Source organism: Bos indicus x Bos taurus, chromosome 1 (genome assembly GCF_003369695.1).
Source record: "Bos indicus x Bos taurus breed Angus x Brahman F1 hybrid chromosome 1, Bos_hybrid_MaternalHap_v2.0, whole genome shotgun sequence".
NCBI classification, from domain to species: domain Eukaryota; kingdom Metazoa; phylum Chordata; class Mammalia; order Artiodactyla; family Bovidae; genus Bos; species Bos indicus x Bos taurus.
This window is the reverse complement of record NC_040076.1, coordinates 10,053,640-10,078,068: the sequence shown is the minus strand read 5'-3', so window position 1 is coordinate 10,078,068 and position 24,429 is coordinate 10,053,640. Positions and strand designations below refer to the sequence as shown.

Genomic DNA, 24,429 nt, shown 5'->3' with positions numbered 1-24,429 from the left:
TGCATGCTCAATGGCTCAGCTATCTCAGACTCTTTGTGACCGCATGGTCTGTAGCCTGCCAGGATCCTCTTCCATGGGATTTTCCAGGCAAGAGTACTGGAGTGGAATGCCATCTCTTTCTCCAGAAGATGTTCCCGACCCAGGGATTGAACCTGCATCTCTTGCATTGGGAGGTGGGTTCTTTACCACTAGTACCACCTGGGAAGCCTCAATTTTTACTTTTTTCTTCCTAACCTTGCCCACGACCAATGATAGGACCAAAGAAATCAGGAGGCAAAAATGCCAGTATTAATAATAACAACCAGGACTTCCTTGGTGATTCAGTGATTAAGAATCTGCCTGCCAATGTGGAAACATGGGTTCGATCCCTCGTCTGGGAAGATCCCACATGCCACCGAGCAACTAAGCTACTGCACCCTAGAACCTGTGTTCAGCAACAGAAGAAACCACTGCAATTAAAGGCTCATGCACCAAAATTAGAGAAAGCCCTTGTGTGGCAATGAAGACCCAGCACAACCAAAACACAAAATAAAAAAGAAAAATAATAATAATGACAAAACAACCAGTAGCAGGGAATATAAAACGAGAGAAGCATGAGACTATAAAGGACATGGACTAGATAATTCACCATCAAAATAATAATATTTGACACATCACACTACGCTAAGCACCAACAGACAGGAGGTGCAGCTATACAGGCAATTCTTTGGAAAAACAAATTAACAAGTGAGTTAAATTGGTTAGCAAAAGGTCAAAATGAGGTCATAGTCATGAGTTCAGTTGCTTTCATTCTGTCCTAGGATCACAGACTGCTCACAGCTGCCTCTCTGACTCAGCCAGCTGTCTCTAAAACATCTGTGTTTTGGTCACAAGAGGAACTGAGAACATAAAGAAAAAAATGATTCATCACTATTGAGAGAAAATAATCAGTAAATGAAGAGCACCGTAAATGGAGACAGTTTGGTATATTAAAAAATGGGAATCTGCACAATGGTAGGTCCCAGGATATATACCTTAAAGGTGCTAAACAAAAATACCTGTCAACCTGGAATTCTATACATAACTAAGTTATTGTTTAATAAGAACAACTTGAGGAAATAACTAAGATGACGGCAGGAGAAGGCAATGGCACCCCACTCCAGTACTCTTGCCTGGAGAATCCCATGGACGGAGGAGCCTGGTGGGCTGCAGTCCATGGGGTCGCTAAGAGTCGGACACGACTGAGCGACTTCACTTTCACTTTTCACTTTCATGCATTGGAGAAGGAAATGGCAACCCACTCCAGTGTTCTTGCCTGGAGAATCCCAGGGATGGCGGGGCCTGGTGGGCTGCCATCTATGGGGTCGCACAGAGTCAGACACGACTGAAGCGACTTAGCAGCAGTAGCAGCAAGATGATGGCATTCAAAGAAAGAGAGGAATCAAAAATATAGAAAATGAGATCCTTTGCTGAAAGGATTGGCTGCAAACAATGAATCAAGTTAAAGGCAGAACCTATGACTGAGAATTATGGCAATAGAACAGACCATAATATTAAACTTTAAGAATACAAAAATAATGTATCTTACAAAACCTGTGAGGAGAGCTGAAAAAATTATGAACATTATTTTCCTTGGTTATATTAACAAGGAATCAAACAATCATCTAAAATAAAAACATGGAGTTTAAAAAAAAAAATGGAAAAAAAAAACCATTTCCCAACAGCCCACAAAAGTATTCAGTCTTACAAATGAAAGGTATTTCTAGCTATAAAAGAAAAATTTCAGACTACCTGCAACATGGCAAATAGTAGGAAGACTCTAAAATACAAATAAGGAATGTTACAAGTTGACCATTTAGGAGGTATTATTCAATAGAAAAAGTCAAACACCGTTTAAAGGTTCTGAGCGAATATCTCACCAACAACACCGCCCCCTCATACCTTCCCAAAAGTTGTTTAAAATCATGATGTACTCTGAATTTCCTCAGATGGCAAGAGCTCCTCTCCCTGCACCAGGTGGCTCTGCTTGGCTTACCAAACAAACCATACACCCTCATGACCACGACAAGCCAGTCCCAGTACTGAGTCCTTGGTGGCTATGATGACGGGTCCCAAGATAGGTGCGTGACCAAAAGCAGGAACAACGGGAATTCCCTGCTGGGAATTAAGCGTGTGAACTACCAGGATGAGGTTGGAATTCCAAGCTGGGAAGACACATTCCCAGAGCTACTGGCTGCCATTTTCCCTGACCTCCTAGGGGAAGCCCATCTTATGCAGATATAATGAGGTGAACATAAAGGATAAGGATAAGCAGATAACAAGAGATCCCAACAGAGAAATTCCAGGAAGCACTGAGTTTCGGTTCCAATGTCTGAGGATCCAGTTTCTGGATGCCGCTTTAAAAATTCTGTAAGTTATCCCCACCCTAAGATTCTCTCCATCAGTAGGAAAAAATATTCTCCATGTACAAGTGGATTTCAAGCACCTGTCAATATAAACTGACTAAATTCACCCTTCTTCCTCATTTTTCTTTTCTAAGACTCAGCTAATCACTTATGAACAGGATCTCATTTCTCTCTATTTTTATTAACACTTGAGCCTAGTTTTCATATGATGGACACCTACTCTTCCTACAATTTCCTCAGCTTAGGTTCCTTCCCTTTAAAAGACAAAGCCCAACAAAAAACAAAGCCTCTCCCTTTCCCGTGAATTGCTCACAAGTTCTTTGCCTCTTGGTCTTTCCTCAAAGAGGCCACAGATGGCTGCATCACCCAGACATGTTATTCTTCCTGTAACCAACCACAATTTCACTTTCCTCCCATGCTATTCCCTCAAAACTGCTCTCCCATTTGCCAAGTTAGGAGGCTGTTTTATTATAAAACAACGTCCATGATTCAGAAATGGACAAAAGAGATTATGTACTGGGTGTCTCAGCAGTGAAATACAGGTGTTGTCTTCCAGAGTCTGGGAGTGCTGGGGAAACGAGATCTGATTCAATGGGGTATGTTCTTCTGACTGACTGGCTGTAGGTAAGCCTGTTGCAAAGAGCAGGACATGGGGCTGGGCAACTGGACAACAGCAACAAGGCTACCTGCAGGGGCAGATACTGATCTGATAGCAGTGCAGATGCTTCCTGCTTCATGCACTGCAGATCGGATGAGTCCTATTCACAGCCCTGGGAATGAAGTCTGTTGAAAATGAATTTAAATCTCTTCAAGTCAAACTGCATAACACCTTAGAGGTTATCTGATTGATTAACGAATTGAGGAAAGTCTTTGATATGCATTCATTGTGCAACACAGTCATGATTTGCCTTGTCAAAAATTACACTTCAACCACTTCTGGTTTGATGCTGGGAAAGACTGAAGGCAGGAGGAAAAGGGGACGACAGAGGATGAGATGGTTGGATGGCATCACCGACTCGATGGACATGAGTTTGAGCAAGCTTTGGGAGTTGCTGATGGACAGGGAAGCCTGGCGTGCTGCAGTTCATGGGGTTGCAAAGAGTAGGACACGACTGAGCAACTGACCTGAACTGAACTTGTGGTCTTAATCCCATTTGCACCCCCATCATTTCTCTCGTTTAGATACTAACCTAGCTTGACTTCCAGCACACAATACCTCCTGGTTCTGAGCCTTAGTTTCTAGCTACTGCTTATCTTCCATTGATTTACTTTAATTCTCTTAAGGTTGCAACTCACCAGGGTTCTTTCTTAGGATTCTTCCCCAGAGGCATCATGAGGGTAAAATGAGGGCAAACACCTGGCAAGGTAGCTTAATACCTTGTTAATGCTCAATAAAATTTAGATGGCACTAGCATCATCAACATTATCACCATGTACCAACATCATCACCATTCAATTTTCTGTAAGCCTTTCTTGCCCCTGAGATCCTCCTTTAAGAACAGGTCCTGTGTTCTACTTGTTACTGTATCCTTGGCACCCAGAGATATATGTTCGAAGAAGGAAGAGAGAACCATTGGGCTCTAGAAAAGTATTTATATAATCATCTTGCACTGAAATATTTTTAATGAAAGATATATTTTAAAAGCCACAAACAAGCATTTGTCTCCTAACATCTGCTGCTGCGACTGCTGCTAAGTCGCTTTAGTCGTGTCCGACTCTGTGTGACCTCATAGACAGCAGCCCACCAGGCTCCCCCGTCCCTGGGATTCTCCAGGCAAGAACACTGGAGTGGGTTGCCATGGCCTTCTCCAATGCTGAAAGTGAAAAGGGAAAGGGAAGTCGCTCAGCCGTGTTCGACTCTTCCCGACCCCATGGACTGCAGCCTACCAGGCTCCTCCGCCCTTGGGATTTTCCAGGCAAGAGGACTGGAGTGGGTTGCCATTGCCTTCTCCCTCCTAACATCTAAGCACCAGTAAAATTCCTCGGGAAAGTCTGGGATGACTCCTCACTTCTGCTCCCTTCTCCTACCTGCTAGGTCATGGGGTCTAAAACCTTGACAGCCTACAGTCACTGGTGGAATAGGGTGAGGGGGAAGAATAAGCTCCAGTTGGTCCCCAGGAAACTGAGAAATTGGATATGCAGTCAGAGTGACCAAGCAAGAGGGAAATGCTAATGTAGTTATTCTCCTTAAAAAAAAAAAACAAAAAAAACACCTTCAGGGACACTTTTGTTGTCACAGACGTGAAAGTGAAAGAAGAAGTATTAAGTCACTCAGTTGTGTCCGACTCTTTGTGACCCCATGGACTATAGCCCAGCAGGCTCCTCTGTCCATGGAATTCTCCAGGCAAGAATATTGGAGTGGGTTGCCATTTCCTTCTCTAAAAGTAAAAGTTGCTCAGTTGTGTCTGACTCTTTGTGACCCCAAGGACTATATAATCCATGGAATTCTCCAGGCCAGAATACTGGAGAGGGCAGTAGCCTTTTCCTTCTCAAGGGGTACAGTCCATGGAATTCTCCAGGCCAGAATACTGGAGTGGGTAGCCTCTCCCTTCTCCAGGGGATCTTCCCAACCCAGCGATTGAACCCAGGTCTCCTGCATTGCAGGCAGATTCTTTACCAGCTGAGCCACAGGGAAGCCTGTTGTTAACAGAAGAGACCAAATTCATTAAAAGGGCTCACAAGGCCTGATGTTTGGACCCTTTCTTACTTCTCTAGCCTAACTTTTGTCTAATCCATCTTAAGACTCTGGCCTGTATGCATGCTTGTACATGATCTCTGTGGGTGGTGAGCTGAGACAAGCAGGTAAGACCAGAATTTCAAGACGAAGGAGAAACACCCAAGGGCTCATTCTCCCTCTCCCCACCCACTCCCACCACGCTATGACCACCAACAATCTGGCAAAGTCTGGGACTGGAAAGAACAATTCTGTGGCTTAGCTCTGGGACAAGCAGCAGACTAAAACAGGAAGCGAAGCTACCCAGGCGTTAGTGGGATCTCTAAGTGGAGTGGGAATAAGGGTTGTTCTCAGGGTTATGAAGAGTGATTTTTATAGAGTCATCATGCAAGTAAAAACATCTGACTATTTATAACTGACACTGAAGAAAACCTTAGATGCTAACTATGATATGTACATCAAAAGGGTCATTCAACAGAAAATGATACAATCAATGTCATTAAATAAATGAGTTGCAGCCTTCAGAAAAATGAATTTAATATTCATTAATCTGCAGGTGTATCCAGAAAAGTAAAATAGTATCTAAAACCTATAAGCATGCATGCAGAGTCCCAATTTACCAAACTCGTAATTTACCCACAAAACTGTACTATAGGAACTCTTCAATTGAATGTGAATATTATTTCCAAAAATGTGTATTTTAGAAATGTCATAGCTAGGCAAAGTAAATTTGTTATCAGCGCTTATATAATAAATTTTTTTAGAAAAATATAAAGAATGCAAATATTAGTGATTTCTACTTAAGTACAAAGAAGTATCTTTTCACATCATGGTTCATACTCCTTCAAGACAGAAATAACTTGATATGCAATAGACTGTGATAACACCATGCCATTTTGCTTTTCAAAACACAGGAGAATTTAGAGATGGTCTTTTCTTATAGTGCTATCAATGAAAATATACATGTGGGTATATATATATATTTCATTAACACACATTTTGAATCCAAAAAGGTCAAAGAAAATCTTCTTGTACATAAAAGATTATAATAAAGAAAACGTTGGTAGGTTATCTCTTGTTTATGGAAGATAAGAAATTTTGCTTTGTCAAGAGGTATAAGACTAATTCCTTGAAAAGTTCTTAAAACACAAAGAGTCACATATTGTAGGAATATATAACTATCTAGAAATGTGGGATAACATGCCTTGCTGCTGCTGCTAAGTCGCTTCAGTCGTGTCTGACTCTGTGCAGCCCCAGATTTTCCAAGCTTTCCCGACTCCAGTTATTTTAAACTGAATTAATTTTAAAAAATACCCTATACAATAATGGCAAGAAAATTGGAAAATGGCAAGAAAAAATGGAAAAATTACATGAAGGCTGAAGATCTCTACAAATGGCAAGGGAGTGATTTCCAGGATCTAAAAGTTATGTTAAAAAAGCAAAGCACAGAACAGTACTTACTGTAAGCTACCTTTTTTATAAGAAAAAAAGGAAAAGTATCCATTCTTTCTTTTGCAAGAAGGATAAATCAAGAATGAAGAAAATATTTATTAATAGAGGATGGGTGGCAAGTGAGATTTCAGAGGGCAACTTCTTACTTTAGTGTTTCAATAATCTAAGTGTTTTACATTTTCAAATAGTAACAAGAAGGAGTGAAAAACTAAAATTAAATCTAAACAGATAAACAAGCTAAAATATATCAAATTGATAACAAAGTTAATTCTAGTCACTTTTATTTATTTCTAGAGAGTTTTTATTGGAGTATAGTTCATTTATGTTAGTTTCTGCTGTACTGCAAGATCAGTCGGTTATCTATGTTCCTTTTTAGATTATTTTCCCATGGACCATTAGTGTTGAGTGGAGTTCCCTGTGCCGTACAGTAGGTTCTTATTGGTTATATATAGTAGTGTGTATGTGTCAATCCCAATCTCCCAATTTCTAGTTACTTTTAAACACAATACCTTGACTACACAGCCATAGTGGGATACACTCTAAAGATAAACAGAAGTGCCAAGATACCTTCAAGTTTGCTCAGTTGAGTGTTTCCTCTTTTTTAAAAAAATGGAAGTATATTTTACATACAAGATTATACTTAAATTGGTTTTACTAATAGTTTAGGAAATTTAGTAAATAATTTCAAAAATATTCATGCATACTGTAGGATACAGCCAATAAATATGGTATGGGGAATCATTAGGAACCAAGATGTTCACTGCAAATGATAAAATACAAACATGAAAGAAGTTAAATGAACAAGAAGCGCGCATGTGGCCCAGCATGAACCGCCGGCCAGCACGGAGACTCACTTCCTGGCAGTACTGCAGGATGCCCTCCTTGGTGCCGATGCAGGTTTTGGTCCCCGACGGGTCCGACTCCCACTTCCCGTTCTGCACGTTCATGTGCATGTTCAGCTTGCCACAGAACATGGCCACCTGGGGTTCCGCAAGCAGCCCGGCATTGCCGTCAGTGGGCACCTGCAAAAGGAGCTTTCGGTTAGTTACAGAAATCCATAGCTCTGGGGTGGAGGCTGGAGGAAGGGCTATGAAGAAACATGGCATGGACATATGCAAAAAACAGCTCTATTCTTGGGAACTCTCAATTATCAGTCTCCATGGGTAAAGCTTTATGTGTGCTGGGCTTCCCCGGTGGCTCAGATGGTAAAGAATCTGCCTGCAATGTAGGAGACCTGGGCTTGATCCCTGGGTCGGGAAGATGCCCTAGAGAAGGGAATGGCTACCTACTCCAGTATTCCTGCCTGGAGAATTCCATGGACAGAGCAGCCTGGTGGGCTATAGTCCATGGGGTTGCAAAGAGTAGGACAGGACTGAGCGACTAAGCACAGCACAGCATATATATACACACATATTGGCCACGCCACACAGCTTGTGGGATCTTAGTTCTCCGAGCAGGGATTGATCCTGGGTCACAGCAGTGAAGCACTGAGTCCTAACCACTGGACCACCAGGGAATTTCCCATATAAATATTTTTAAAAGGGGAAAATGGAAGTTCTGAAATATCCACACTACCCCACTTACGAGGTTCTGATAGCTCAAAAAGGAAAAAAAAATCAGCAAGAGATGAAAAATAAATTGGCAAGAGTGAAAGTCTTATTCAAAACCAAAGTAGCAAAAGACAGGACATGGTGGCCAAGTAATTCCTCCCTGGTTAAATCCAGCTGCAGAGGAAATGTGTGAGGTCCATGCCAAGAAGAGTTAACTCCCAACAGAAGCCATTCATGTAGCTGGGAACCGGGCGATTCTAGAATAACTTGTATCATGTCTAAAAATTGCTCACAGGAGGGAAAAAAACAACAACACTAAAATTACATCAAGAGATTTCGGTTAAAGAAAGAGCTTCCTGACACTTCTTCCCACAGAAATGTAAAAATAGATCAAACATCTGTCCATTCTAGTCATCATCATATATATTTTGTCCATAAATCCCTAAGAGGATTTTTATCCTTTAAAAAAAAAAAAAAATCTTGCAGTAAACCCAACTGAGACCTCTCAGACCTGAGCAAAAGCTCCTGGGCACAATCTCTAAAACCATGTTTCAGGTAACATTTTCAACATTTCTAGTTCTGCTTTGTAAAATGTATTTAGTAAGATTCTGTTTCTCTGATGCCCGAGATAACAAACAGCAATGCAAACCATAGTACTGGATCATCAGCAGAGTAGCTGGGATCCCTCAGCTCCCCAGTTTGGGGCTTTACCCAGCATCCGTCCATGGGATTTTCCAGGCAAGAGTACTGGAGTGGGTTGTCATTTCCTTCTCCAGAGGATCTTCCCGACCCAGGGATTGAAGCCGGGTCTCCCGCATTGTAGGCAGATGCTTTACCATCTGAGCCACCAGGGAATTCCTCTGTAATTTCCAGGTCGGAAACCGAGAGGCCCATGCTCCAACAGACGCAAAGAAACCGTCTGAGCAGAATGCTCCACAAACGTTAACTTTCACAGTTTTCTTGACGGAATAAGAGTAAATTCAATGCCTTGATCCTCAAAAAACAGCATAAAAATTTTGTCCATTTTACTGAATTAAGTAGTAAGATAATAACATTGCAAGAAAGTCAAGTAGTCAGATACCTATAGACAAGGCCCCCCATATTAGATGCAATGAAGGACATAAAATATATTTATAATATAAATACATAAAATTTATGTATTAATACATTTATTTTTAAATTCCACTGTCAAGGAATTGAAAATCTAACAATGAAATCACCATTGTATTCGCCATGGTACTTTATTCTGCTCAAACTCATTCTTGTCCCAAAGACTTCCAGTCTAAGAATCTCGAGAACTTACCCCTAACTGAACAGGGAGACTAATGATCTTTTACCATGGTTGGCAATAATTTTGTTGAATAAACTCCCCCCCTCTCTATTTCAGCATTTCTCTGTACCTCAGATTCTCCACAGTGAGTTCACCACAGTTTCTATCTCCTTGTCAACACGAAAGCCCTTCATTCCAAATCCTCCCCTCAAGGAACATGAGGTATCAATTTCTCTCCCCCATGGCAGCCAGTTTCCAAGAGTCCCACTAGTCCCTACTTCCTAGATTAATGCTCTCATCACTGTCATCCATAAAATATTCAGGGTTTTTCTGCTGCAGCAAATAAAATAGGGCAAAAATGATATATGTTTTCCAAGGCAAGGCTGTAAAGGGCATTAGGGTTGCTTCGCTGCTCTCTGGGATCACTTGGTATTGGGAAGGAGCGGGTGTCCAGCTGCCACTTTGAAAGGACACTCAAGCAGCCCTTTGGAGAGGCCCATGTAATGTGGAATCGAGGTCTCCTGTTAACAGCAACATTAATGAGCCTGGAAACACCCTACAGCCTCATCAAGCCTTCATCTGCTGACATGACTGAAACCTCAAGAAAGAACTCGAGCCAGAACCACCCAGAAGACACTCCCAAATTCTCAATCCACAGAAAGTGAGATAATAAGTCTTTGTTATTCTAAACCATTAGTTTTGAGGTAACCTATTACACAACAATAAGATACCCAATAAGTTCTTCCTTTTCTCCAGCTTCACAATACATCCACAAACATGCTCGGATCTCCTCTACTGAAAAAAAAAAAGCAAATAGACAAAACATATTTCCTTCCATTCTGTTATATTCTAGAGCAGGGAGGGTCAACATATTTTCTATGTCAAAGGCCAGATAGTAAATATTTCAGGTTTTGTGAACCGTACAGTCTCTCGTACCTGCTCAACTCTGTTGTGTGTGCGCTGAGTCGCTTCAGTCATGTTGGACTCTCTGCAACACTATGGACGTCAGCCCGCCAGGCTCCTCTGTCCATGGGATTCTCCAGGCAAGAATACTGGAGTGGGTTGCCGTGCCCTCCTCCAGGGGATCTTCCTGACGCAGGGATCGAACTTGTGTCTCTTATGTCTCCTGCATTAGCAGGCAGGTTCTTAACCGCTAGCGCCAACTGGGAAGCCCTTACGTCCCTTGCTGCAGTGCAAAAGCAGCCGCAGACAACATGGGTGTGGTGCTTCATAGGAACATTTTCTTCATAAAACAGGCAATAGACCAGATCTGGCCAGTGGCCCCCAGTTTACCTATCTTTGCTCCAGAAGAACTATTATTTTTTCATTTTTTCCAACAAATCCTATCAGATGGTGATTTAAATACTCAGTGATACCACCTTCTTACCTGCTTCTTAAGACTCTTATAGTGTGGTTTACATTCCCACCCTTGGAACAATTTTCTCAAAGGTTACATATAACTTCCTGAGAAAGGGAAGTATTTTTCTCCAATACCTGTTACTTTTCAGTTTCTTTGCCATACCTGAATTCTTCCTTGCAAGTCTTTCCCCTTGGCTTCTGTTGCAATGAACTAGCCTGGCTCTCTATTTTTCTGATTATCCTCTTACTAACTCAAAATCCTTCAATGCCACAAATAGGACATTCCTAAAGATTAGGCCATTGCTTCTCTTTTACCTACTTGAAGAAGTCTTTCACCTCCTTGCTGCTGAGTGGCAACTAAAATATAACAATGGCAATAATACATAAATAAAGCAACTAACATTTCTTCATTCAGTAAATGTGAGTATACAATACATGCTAGGCACTGTGTCTTTAGGGACAAAGCAGTAAGTCAGGCAAGTGCTTATCCTGATAATAACATGACCAACCAGTCTGCTTGGGACTAAGGGGTTTCCAGGATATGAGCCTTTTAGCGCTAAAACTGTCAGAGGCACCGGTAAGTTGAGACAACTGGCCACTCTATCAGACAAACACATCAAATGTTTCTCCACTTTTCCTACCTTGACTTTTTACCGTCTTTCTATTTTTTCCATTCTTCATTATTCTTCTGTCTTTTTGACTTTACAGTTATTTTAATTGCCATCTGTTTGTATGTTTCTATATTCCCACTACCAAGTGGTGGTAATCATTCTCTCATTCCCCTCAAATGAACTGATTATGGCCCTATCATCTTACTGGAATACATCTTTAATTGCGTATGGTTTTCTCCTTTTGACAATGGGAGTTAAGAAGACATATGCTTCAATTCCTTTCAGATTTCTACCAGATGAGATTTAGTATTAACTTAAAAAAAAAAAAAAAGTATGGAGAGTCATGATCATTAACATGCCCACTTTCTTAGAATGGAGCTGTTTAATAGTTCAAACCTTGATTCCTGAATACTTAGGACAACTTATTATGCTGGAAATTATAAAATTGGCTGTATGTGCATATCTGTGACATCTGACATTACAAGAAGCCCTTTATAAATAAATACTTCAATCACAAAAACATATTTCTCAGGCAAAAATTCTTTTCCAAGCCAACACCAGCCATGCGCAAGATCAGAGTAAGGGAATAGTAGAGAACAAACCGAACCTGACACTTTTCTATTCTTAATGAAGTCTGCCTGCAAAGAATTTCAGGTTTTAAGTAACATATCCCTGGTTCAGTTAATTAAGACAAACAACCCAGGATCCTTACTGGTGTCAAATAACCCATCTAAGAAACAAAGCCTGGTTTCTGAGAGCAGCCCACTCACTTGCTGGCAGTCAAACAGAAGGAGACCATGACCACGCCAAGGGGGTCACACAGAAGATAATACCTAGCCTTCCAAGGGCCCAACAGGTTCACCCAAATCCCTTTCCCTGAATGAAGCCTCAAAAAATGGCTTAATACATCATACACAATGTCCTTTTCAGGGCTTGTTAAAATGAACACTCTTAAAACTGAAATCTTTCCATCCTAGAGTAAATTATTTGCAGCTAGTGACCAAGTCATCCTAAAGGTAATTATTCCTAACTTTTACAAAACATTTCTCTTTTTAATAGAAACGATAAACTCTTGAGTGGATGGGAAATATACCCACTTAAATAACTATTACTTTAATTTTGCTTTCATCTTAACACCATCTAAAGTAACAACTTAATGTTACTTGGCAGAAATCTAAGACAACACATAAAAGATTGGCACCCTGCTATAAGCGGCCATTCATAGTCTCTGCATTTCAGAGAGACTGAAGACGAAGATAATTCGTATAACTTGAATGACTTTCCACTGACATCATAAGACCAAAGATGCTTTCCCATGGGAAAACAGTGCTCAATGACAAGGAACAGAATAACCGGCCGAAACAATGGCGCATGCACATTGCCTCAGAAGCAACAGGCTATTTACAGAATGCTCTGAACTACAGAGACCCAAAGCTACACCTAAAAAATGCTGTCAATCTTTTAAAACCAACCATTTGCTGCCAGCTCCGTATTTTAGGGTCATCACATACAGACAAGCTGCCCAAGTGAAAATGGACTTTCCAAAAGAAAGTTAGCTAGAGAACAGCTTTTAAAAAGCTGAAGGAGAAATTAAAACAAACAAACAAAATATATATACCTAATCTGGGCCACTCTGCTGAAGTGACCCTGGAAACCTACACCTAGCCAGAATCGGTGCAATTTACAAGCACAAAACCAACTTCTCAAACAAGTTCTCTCACTGTCTTTCAAACTGGGTGTTCCCTTTCTCCAAAAAGTTTCTCTTTATTATCATCAAGGAGATCAAAATTCCTTATAGAGCTGGCTTGGCAGCATTCCTCCCCACACAGTCCCAACTAAAAGAGAAAGGGAACAAGGAACTCTCTGTTTCACTGGCCGAGAAGTCTAACTTGGCAAGGAGAAGGCACAGATCCATAGCTTAGTGCATCCGTGGATTTATGTAATTTTAGGGTTTGTGGCTAACGAAAACCATCTGGTTTCTGCATTTAAACGAACTTCTCACTGGTCTGAATAGCTGGCCTCCTATAGCTGAGTACTGACTACTATTTAATCAGTACACAATTTCCTTGGAGTGATTAGATTTTATATAGTGAGTATCTTTTAAAAAGTACAATATGATGCTACTTCTATCACAGCCATGGTTTCCTCATATAAACAATTTTCCGTTAGCCTGGGCATAATACAATTATACCCCTTGCACACGCAGAAAAATATTTTAAAACATTCAAATTTTCCATTTTCAGTGTAATTATTCGGCAGCATCACAATCAAGAAGATTTGAGCATGAACTCCTTTCAAGGCCAAATAAAGTGCCTCATTTAATCCTTAACAAACAAATTTTCAGTCTCCAAAGGAAAAGAAGATCTGTAAGGCTTTCCTTCAGAGAAGGCAATGGCAACCCACTCCAGTACTCTTGCCTGGCAAATGCCGTGGATGGAGGAGCCTGGTGGGCTCCAGTCCATGGGGTCACTAGGAGTCGGACACGACTGAGTGACTTCCCTTTCACTTTTCACTTTCATGCATTGGAGAAGGAAATGGCAACCCACTCCAGTGTTCTTGCCTGGAGAATCCCAGGGACGGGGGAGCCTGGTGGGCTGCCGTCTCTGGGGTCGCACAGAGTTGGACACGACTGAAGCGACTTAGCAGCAGCAAGGCTTTCCTTTAAATGCAAAAAAAACAAACAAACAAAACCCAACAACAACAGTAACTTAAGCAGAAGCAGACCATCTACAATTGCCCATTTTGTCTCCAACAGAGGAGAAATGAAATTAAAATCAGGACCACAGAACTGAAACAATCTGTAAAATCATCTGTCTCAACTCTAAGCAGAAGGAAAAGGCTCTGAAGGAATTTGTTTAAGGTCACAGAAGTATGAACAGGCAGAGCTGGGAGCTGGACCTATGCCATCAAGGGTTTTGTTGATGTGACCAGGGTGACTCTCAAATTAAAATGGAAAATTGTAATTTTCCAAGGTTTGGCCCCGGTGTGTGGGTGTGTGTATTTGTAGTGAGAAAGAACAGAGGAGCTAATCAAAGCATACAGGAAACTGAAATGTGATTACTGAAACTGCACACACAGCTTCAATTTACCTGCGTGGAGAGGGGCTACACGCCTTACACTCATTAGCTGCTGTACAATTATTTCAGAGCTCGACAACATGACGTGCGTAATCAGTGATGTCCAACTCTTTCGTGACCCCATGGGACTGTAGCCCGCCAGGCTCCTCTGTCCATGGGGATTCTCCAGGCAAGAATACAGGAGTGGGTTGTCATGCCCTCCTCCAGGGGATCTTCCTGACCCAGGGATCAAACCCGAGTCTCCAGCATAGGCAGGTGGATTCTTTACCACTGTGCTACCTAGGAAGATCAGAGCTCGAGTTTCAGGCTTAAAAATGACTTGTCACAAGTGAGTGAAGAAAGAAGGCATCCCTTTCAGAGATCTAATCCACATATTTCACTCCTTGAAATCTGTATTCTTTTGGGGACACCAGTGAACTGGCTTCAAATGACAGTTCTAGCTCCTAGATGGATCCATGGCCTCTGCTGATACTGATAAAACTAATTCTTAAACTGAGACACACAGCATGGAGGCCATCCCAGGGGTGCAGCCCACATCACAAGTCTACACCTACTTCAGCCTGCACGTGAGGGAAACACCTGTCAAGGAATCCTAACACACAATCACAGTCTTCCAGCTGAGCGTGAGTTTGATTTACCCTGAAAATAGAACCTGCTAGCCACATAAGGCAGAGAAGGCAATGGCGACCCACTCCAGTACTCTTGCCTGGAAAATCCCATGGACGGAGGAGCCTCGTAGGCTGCAGTCCATGGGGTCGCCCAGAGCTGGACACGACTGAAGTGACTTAGCAGCAGCAGCAGCAGCAGCAGCCTTGTAAGGAAATTCCCTTCCCGACCTCTCTAGATAATCCATTTCCATATTGCCTCTTTTAAAGTTCTATTGATACTATGTATAAAATAGATAACTAATGAGAACCTACTGGGTTGTATTTTGCTAACAAAGGTCCATCCATATAGTCAAAGCTATGGTTTTTCCGGTAATCACGTACAAATGTGAGAGTTGAATCATAAAGAACGCTGAGTGCCGAAGAATTGAAGCTTTCGAATTGTGATGCTGGAAAAGACTCTTTGGAGAACCCCCTGGACAGCAAGGAGATCAAACCCATTAAACCCATTGGAAATGAACCCTGAATATTCATTGGAAGGTCTGATGCTGAAGCCGAAGCTCCAATACTCTGACCACCTGATGTGAAGAGCTGACTCATTGGGAAAAAAACTCTGATGCTGGGAAAGGTTGAACTCAGGAGAAGAAGGGGGAGGTGGAGGATTAGATAGTTGGATGGCATCACTGACTCAGTGGACATGAGTTTGAGCAAACTCAGGACATAGTGAAGGACAAGGAAGCCTGGCGTGCTGCAGTCCATGGGGTGCAAAGAGTTGGACATGATTTAGTGCTTGAACAACACTGTGTAGCACAGAGAACTCTACTCAGTGCTCTGTGGTAACTTAAATGGGAAGGAAATCCAAAAAGAGGGGAAATTTATATACAGATAGCCAATTCACTTTGCTGTACTGTAGAAACTAACACAAAATCACAAAGCAACTATGTGGGCATGAGTGCTGAGTCACTTCAGTGGTGGTCGCTCTTTGCGACGCTATGGACTGTGGCCCTCCAGGCTTTCTGTCCATGGGATTCTCCAGGCAAGAATACTGGAGTGGACTGCCACGCCCTCCTCCAGGGGATCTTCTCGACCCAGGGATTGAACTCATGTCTCTTATGACTCCTGCACTGGTAAGCAGGTTCTTTACCAGTAGCGCTACCTGGGAAGCCCATAAAACAACTATGCTCCAATAAAATTTAATTTAAAACACTAAAGCTCTATAAATTCACTCTTGCACCAAATGTCTTTACAATAGTACTTATAAGACACTGTACTCCCCCAATCCATGGACTGTCTTTCTCTGAATGAAGGACATCAAACTTATTACTAAATTGTTTTAGTTTTGTTATTTGATAGTATCAAACTTTTTTTTTCTGCTTAAAGGATAGGTATTCTAAAATTGATCCCAGATTCCTTACAACAAAGGCCTGTAAATAAATTCTTGCTGCTGGTGCCCAGCAGAAAATCAAGAGTTCTCTTAACAGAAAAGTTTGCTATTCAACACTCATGGAATTAATTACCCATGTTTACAGCACAAATTTTAGGCAGGCCCAAGAAGAGTGATGCCCACTGCCTGGAATAGATATAAAACTGGAATTAAAAAAAACAAAGCCTCATGTAGGTCAACCAACCAAACTCTTAGGCCATAGTTTTCTATCCAATTAATGCCCATTTAGTCCTAAAGAGTAAATGTCCGATCTTTTAACTGAATGCATATATACATATACATCATATACATACTATACCACGTATAATTGTGTTTATTGTGCTCTGATGTAACAATCAAAATTCTTTTCAACGTCGGTCACTTTGATGTTTATCTCTTTAATTCTATCTTGTAGTTTTCCTGCCATGTTTCACATACAAAAACATACTGTATCATGATTTTTCTATTATTTTGACTGTCAATATTGCTATATCTCATTAGCCTTGATCATATGCACATGAAGATAGAAACAGAGTTAAGGGCAAAAATGGAAGCAGCTGCTTAGGCCTTTCTCATTTGACTCTCAGAAGAACCAAGATAATTCACTTCCACATCTACTTAGATAATCAGAAATGCTCAAAACCTCCCTAAGAGTCTAATTACTGTTGTTTACTCCAAAGTCCACGCTTACTCTTTTTCATAGTTAACCAGCTGGCATTCCTGCTACTAGTTCTCAAGCATTTTTATTTTCGGTTCTTGAATATTATTTTCAAATAAGTTTTTCCCTGGTGATAGTAGTATCTTGCAGTTCTTTGCTACTGGCTCTTAAAAATATTTTTAGACCAAGTAAAAGGGCAACAAATTCAGTTTTAAAAAAGATTTAAATGTTTAATCTGCATTTTCTAAATTAAACTCCTAGACGTTAACACTTAGTAACCTTTGGTAGCTTCCTCTTTAAGAAGTGAAGTCGCTCAGTCGTGTCCGACTCTTTGCAACCCCATGGACTGTAGCCCACCAGGCTCCTCTGTCCATGGGATTTTCCAGGCAAGAATACTGGAGTGGGTTGCCATGTCCTTCTCCAGGGGATCTTCCCGACCCAGGGACTAAACCTGGGTCTCGCTCATTGTAGGCAGATGGTTTACGGTCTGAGCCATCAGGGAAGTTCTCCTCTTTAAGAAGCTGCCCCAGATATGAAAAGGGAAAACTTTCTCTTAAATTAGTTCTTACCTTAAATCAGAAACAGCTAATCGAATCACCAAAGTAGGGGCCCAGAATTCCCAACAGTCCAAATTGTGAATGCATGTCCCTTCAAGGCTTATGTTATTTTATCTCTGTTTGCTAATTTCTCAACAATGAGCACATTCACAGGCAATGAGCATATCTATATATGCATATCCCTGTATGTGTGTTAGTCACTCAGTCATGTCTGACTCTTGTGACCCCATGGTCTGTATCCCACCAGGCTCCTCTGTTCATGGGATTCTCCAGACGAGAATACTAGAGTCGGTTGCCATTTCCTACTCCAGGGGATCTTCCGGACCCAGAGATTGAACCCGGGTCTCCTGCATCAGGCAGATTCTTTACCATCTGAGCTAGGGAAGCCCCATATTCCTGTATTATATCTACTATAAAGCCACCTTAAAATATGTAGTAATGTGGTGTTAATAGCAGTAATAAACAGAGTTTACAGGTAGAGAGCAACTAGAGCAAATCTCAAAAGACAGCGTTTTGCTAAAGGCACACTCTAGAGTTACTGCATTTAAGCCACATTGCTAAAAAGCTGAAGGACGTGGAAACTGAGCTCCATGGGGATGCTGGTTTGAATGGCATTCACTATAAAGGAATCTTATGGTACCAAATGAACTATTTTCCAGTATGATTTCCATTAGTTCTGACAGCTAGGGTAGATAAGCATTCAGCCCATAATGCTACAGAGAAAATTGAAACTTTATTACTTCTCACACTTTAGATACAAGAGATAATTCATTCAATTTCAATTTTTTAAGTATTACTATTTTATATCAAATTTGGCCAAGCTCAGCCAAGATCTTCTTAATCAAGGGCTTCCCTGATAGCTCAGTTGATGAAGAATCTGCCTACAATGCAGGAGACCCCAGTTTGACTCCTGCGTTGGGAAGATCCCCTGGAGAAGGGATAGGCTACCCATTCCAGTATTCTTGGGCTTCCCTGGTGGCTCAGCTGGTAAAGAATCTGCCTGCAATGCGGAAGACCTGGGCTTAATCCCTGGGTTGGGAAGATCCCCTGGAGAAGGGAAAGGCTACCCACACCAGTATTCTGGCCTGGAGAATTCCATGGACTGTATAGTATAGTCCATGGGGTTGCAAAGAGTCAGACATAGCTGAGTCACTTTCATTTTTCAGCCAAGATCAGGTGACTCATAGGCGTGTGAGCTATAAAAACTGTTATTACTTTAAGCCACTGAACTTTGGGTTGGGTTGTGGCTTAGCAGCATTGTTGTAGCAAGAGAAATTAATACAGACAAGTATTATATACACCAATAAATAAAGTACTGACAGAACCAGGGCCCAACGTTATTTCAGAAGGAACACAATCAAACTGAATTTTTAAAGTATATGTGTGTTAGCCGCTCAGTCGTGTCCAACTCTTTTAGACCCCATGGACTGTAGCTCACCAGGCTCCTCTGTCCATGGGATTCTCCAGGCAAGAATACTGGAGTAGGTTGCCATTTCCTCCTACAGGGGATCTTCCCAACCCAGAGATCGGACCCGCATCTCCTGCATTGCAGGAGGATTCTTCACCGATGAGGTTGTTTCCGCAAGTTTTTAAGCACTAGGACCTTATACTGAAGTAAAATTTTGTGTGACAGCCTCACAGCTAAGTTCCCCGCTTGGAACCCGGATGTCAGCCCTACCAGACTGCTGAGGTACTGGTCCCCTAGAAACTCTGCTTTTCTATTTGCTCTATTGTTACCCGATGGGTCTTAGTGAATTCTCAAAATGGTTATAAGGTTCCTCAGTACCCACAGAGGATTTGTTCCAGGTCCTCCCCCCTGCCCTACCCTCTGTATCAAACCCGGATGTTCAAGTCCCTTATATCAAAGGACATGGTACCATCAGCATTCCTCGGATACTGAGCCCCCAGTACCCAGGGCTAACTATACTGGGAGCACCAGCTGGTTCAACAGAGGAACTGAACTGTTCATTTGAGTTCACTGTAATTAACATAAATTTAAATTGAAAAACTGATTACTTAATCCTACTATTGAAAAATTTTAAAGCATATTTAGAAAAACTTGGATAAGCAAATCTACCCTGTGATTGTAAATTTTATATACTTTATGAAATTTTCCCAGCCAAAATTTAGTGTTCCAATTGAGATTTTGATGATAGGATTTTTCTTTTTCTTTATATGTCTGTAGCTGATAAACAGTTTGCTTAAATGCACTGGCCTTAAAAAGAAAATAAATGCATTTTGTTTTAACTCAATTGGCTTTTTTTCAATTGAAAAACAGTTGCTATACAATATTATATGTTATAGGTGTACAATATAGTGAGTCACAATTTTTAAAGGTTGTACTCCATTTATAGTAATTGTAAAACACTGACTATATTGCCCATGTTGTACTGCATATCCCTATAGCTTATTTTATACATAATAGTTTGTGCCCATCCCCTATGTTGCTCTCCCCCTTTTCCTCTCCCCATTGGGAACCACTCGTTTGTTCTATATGTCTGTGTCACTCAATGTTTTTGAAAGGAAATACTTTAATAAATATGGTGTAGTGCTATTAAATAGACGATGCTTCCGCTCACATTTTGTATGTGGCTGTGTGAATACAACATCAGCTCCAATACTTTAGCCACCTGATGCAAAGAACCAACTCACTAGAAAAGACCCTGATGCTGGGGAGAAAGATTGAAGGCAGAAAGAGAAGGGGACAACAGAGGATGAGATGGGTGGATGGCATCACTGACTTGATGGAGAGGAGTTTGACCAAGCTCTAGGAGATGGTGAAGGACAGGGAAGCCTGGCGTGCTGCAGTCCACGGGGTCACAAAGAGTTGGACGCGACTGAGCAACTGAACAAGACAACATTCTAATTACACTTTTTCCAGGAAAGGGCATGCAGATTTCATCACCAATTACTCATGCCACTAAGAACACAGTCCACCAACCACTTTGTGATTGCTGAAAGCGGTGGAACACAAGCAGGGAGAGTTCTTGCCACACATAGCCCAGGCCCAGCTGTAGGAGGCAGGTGTGTGTGCAGAGAAAAGGGCAGGGTGAGAAATGGGGACACAGGGAGTTCTGGAATGCTGTGGTAAGCACTTTGATACCTCACAAAGGGATCATACCACTTGGCACCAAACAAGTCTCAAAGTTAAAGTCTCAGTGTCACCTGAGTTTAGTGTACAGACATAGCTAAGAAGTGGAACAGTTATGAACTCTAGACATAATTGATTTTATTGCCTTGGGCTGATGAGATGGCTGGATGGCATCACTGACTCGATGGACGTGAGTCTCAGTGAACTCCGGGAGTTGGTGATGGACAGGGAGGCCTGGCGTGCTGCGATTCATGGGGTCGCAAAGAGTCAGACACAACTGAGCGACTGATCTGATCTGATCTGACACTATCCCTACATTACTTTCAAGCTAAATTGTTAGGACTATTCCTAAGGTGAGTCCTCCTAATATGAGACCCTGGATGTTGACAAATTTGTGGTACCTCACTCATTAACCTGGCAGATTCACAGAGCCTTTATCTTTTACTCAATATCATATGCCTCACGATCTAACACAGCTCTAAACTGGACTTTTGTCAACAGCACCTTATCTACAGCACTACAATGAATTTTCAAGAGCATAAAACTTAGGCTTAAGGTACAAAACTTAGGCTTAAGGTACAAGTTTTAATATATGTGTTCCTGAAGTGAGCACTACAAATTTTTAAAGTTTGTTAGTTCTTTTTTTCCTCTTTATTTCTTTCACTTACTGCAATGATGTAAAGCATAGAAGAAACAGAGGCCCCAGGGATTACTAGGTGGAGAGGGAAAGACAACAGTGTTTGAACAAGTAGCAGGAGGGAACTAAGTGGAAAACAAGCTTCCAGAAGAACTCGATTTATAAACGGAGCCAGATCATTTAATGAGAACATGCACAGTAAGGTCATGTACCGTACATAGACATGGATAGTACAGAAGTAGATATATTCATAAGAGTTACCCACACTACTTGGACAAGGGGGAAAAGAACATACTTCTCTGCTCTTTGTCAGCCCAGAAATTCATCTCTATTATTCTTTATAGCCTCTACTAGGTTCCAGGTTTCAAGTCACTGTGAAACCAATGTAGGTGGAGAGACAACGAGGGCAAAAACAGGGAGAGGTAGTTAATGAGATTCCTAGTCTTTGGCTGTATGTTGTCACCCTATTTATTAAAATTATATGCAGAGTAAATACATCATGTGAAATGCCAGGATGGATAAAGCTCAAACTAGAATCAAGATTGTGGGGAGAAATATCAATAATCTCAGATATATATGTTGTCACCCTGTTTATTAAACTTATATGCAGAGTAAGTACATCATGAGAAATGTCAGGATGGATAAAGCTCAAACTGGAATCAAGATTGTGGGGAGAAATATCAATAACCTCATATATGCAGATGACACCACACTTATGGCAGACAGTGAAGAGGAACTAAAGAGCCTCTTGATGAAAGTGAAAGAGGAGAGTGAAAAAGTTGGCTTAAAACTCAACATTCAAAAAACTAAGATCATGGCATCCGGTCCCATCACTTCATGGCAAACAGATGGGGAAACCATGAAAGACTTCATTTTCTTGGGCTCCAAAATCACTGCAGATGGTGACTGCAGCCATGAAATTAAAAGATGCTTGCTCCCTGGAAGAAAAGCTATGAGAAAGCTAGACAGCATATTAAAAAGCAGAGACATTACTTTGCTGACAAAGTTCCTTCTAGTCAGAGCTATGGTTTTTCCAGTAGTCATGTATGGATGTAAGACCTGGTCCATAAAGAAGGCTGAGTGCCGAAGAACTGATGCTTTTGTACTGTGGTGTTGGAGAAGACTCTTGAGAGTCCCTTGGACTGCAAGGAGATCCAACCAGTCCATTCTAAAGGAGATCAACTCTGAATATTCATTGGCAGGACTGATGCTAAAGCTGAAGCTCCAATCCTTTGGCCACCTGATGCAAAGAGACAACTCACTGGAAAAGACCCTGATGCTGGGAAAGATAGAAGGCAGGAGAAGAAGGGATGACAATGGACGAGGTGGTTGGATGGCATCACTGACTTGATGGACATGAGTTTGAGCAAACTCCGGGAGAGGGTGAAGGACAGGGAAGCCTGGCATGCTGCAGTCCACAGGGCTGCAAAGAGTTGGACACGACTGAGCAACTGAACAAGTCTTCGGCTGCAGTGAGGGAGTCAGTATCCATATCTGGACCCAGTACATTTCAGACTATCCATATCCCTTAGTATCTTTAAAGTTTCTAATACTAAAATAGCATGAAAATACTCCTAAGGTTGAAGATCCTTACAAAGATGCTCATTTTCCATTAAGATATAATGCTGTCCTTCAATGATAAGGATAATAAAATCTCAGAGCAGTGGTGTAAGGAGAGAATGGGACAAATTGTTGAGAGTACCACTAAAACATATACACTGCCATATGTGAAACAGATAATCAGTGGGAATTTTCTGTATGATGCAGGGCACACAAACCCGGGGCTCTGTGATAACTGAGACGGGCAGGATGGGGTGGGAGGTGGGAAAGAAAGTGAAGTCGCTCAGTCATGTTCAACTCTTTGCGACCCTATGGACTATACCCCCCAGACTCCTCTGTCCATGGGGAGAATACGGGAGTGGGTTGCCATTTCCTTCTCCAGGGGATCTTCCCAACCCAAGGATCGAACCCAGGTCTCCCACATTGCAGGCAGACTCTTTACCCTCTGTGCCATCAGGAAAGCCCAGGGAAGGTGAGAAGGAGGTTCAAAAGGGAGGGTACATGTGTATACCTATGGCTGATTTCTACTGATGTATGGCAGAAACCAACATAATATTGTAAAGCAATTATCCCGCAGTTAAAAATAAATTAAAAAAAATAAAGTTTTGAACACATTTCAAAAAAGAAATCTCAGAGCAGCTCACAGAGGGATGAAGGGCACTCATGTGAACCTCAGTCCCACTAAACCCTCCAGGAAGTCATTTCCATCAGATTTCCTACTAGCCTGGGGTGGAGCGGTTGAGACAGCTGGCATGCTGTTATACTCGCAAAATTTAAGATACTTGTATATTTCAGCATGGGCCCGACAAAAACAGGGGCTTGTGTTTTATAAGATGATACCAACCAGTCCTTGCCATTAGTATGTGACCTTCAATTAAGAGTGTGAGGAAGATCCGAAGTGGAAGTGGATAATTAACACCTTTCATGAAAAAGTTTCTGAAAAATCTTTAACACAAGTCACATTACAGGTGATGAGGTAAATAGGAAGAGGATGAAGAAGAAATAAAAGAATTTACTCTGTGAAAGCGAATTGAGACAGAGGATTTCAGATATTTATTATTTACTTCTGGTCTCTTCTCTTCATACACACACATATGCACATACTTTCATATTCATGTTCAGAGAATAAGAAGCCACCCTGTTGGAGTAAGACAGAATGTAAATAAATACATTATATGGGATAAGAGTTCAAATATCTATGAGGTACATTAAAGAATTCATGGTCTTAGAATTTCATCTCCCTCTTTTCAGAATACTGATAGAATGATTTCAGGAAACAAAAATCATGAAATATTTTGGAGAAACACAATGGATATTTACATTCTATCCTTTGGTTTCTGTCCTTTCACCAAAGTTGCATAATATTTACCTATCTACCTTTTCTGTCTGCTTATCACTTTCATAGCACTGTGCTTTCATTCCTGGGACTTTCTGGCATAGAAGAAAACTGCTTTGCAAACATAACAGAAATCAGAGAGAATGTTAAGTTGATGTAAAAAACCTAAGATAACTTTCAAACAG

At 41.4% G+C, this 24,429-nt stretch overlaps 1 protein-coding gene across 7 annotated transcripts in view; it reads right to left on the bottom strand.

Annotated features, from left to right (window-relative positions):
• Positions 1 to 24,429, bottom strand: part of APP (amyloid beta precursor protein) — a 312,804-nt gene that overhangs the window by 236,264 nt on the left and 52,111 nt on the right. For all 7 annotated transcript variants that reach the window (XM_027543466.1, XM_027543506.1, XM_027543608.1 and 4 more), the window contains exon 2: positions 7,365 to 7,532. In XM_027543466.1, the coding sequence (XP_027399267.1) occupies positions 7,365 to 7,532 (168 nt within the window). The remainder of the gene's footprint in view (positions 1 to 7,364; positions 7,533 to 24,429) is intronic.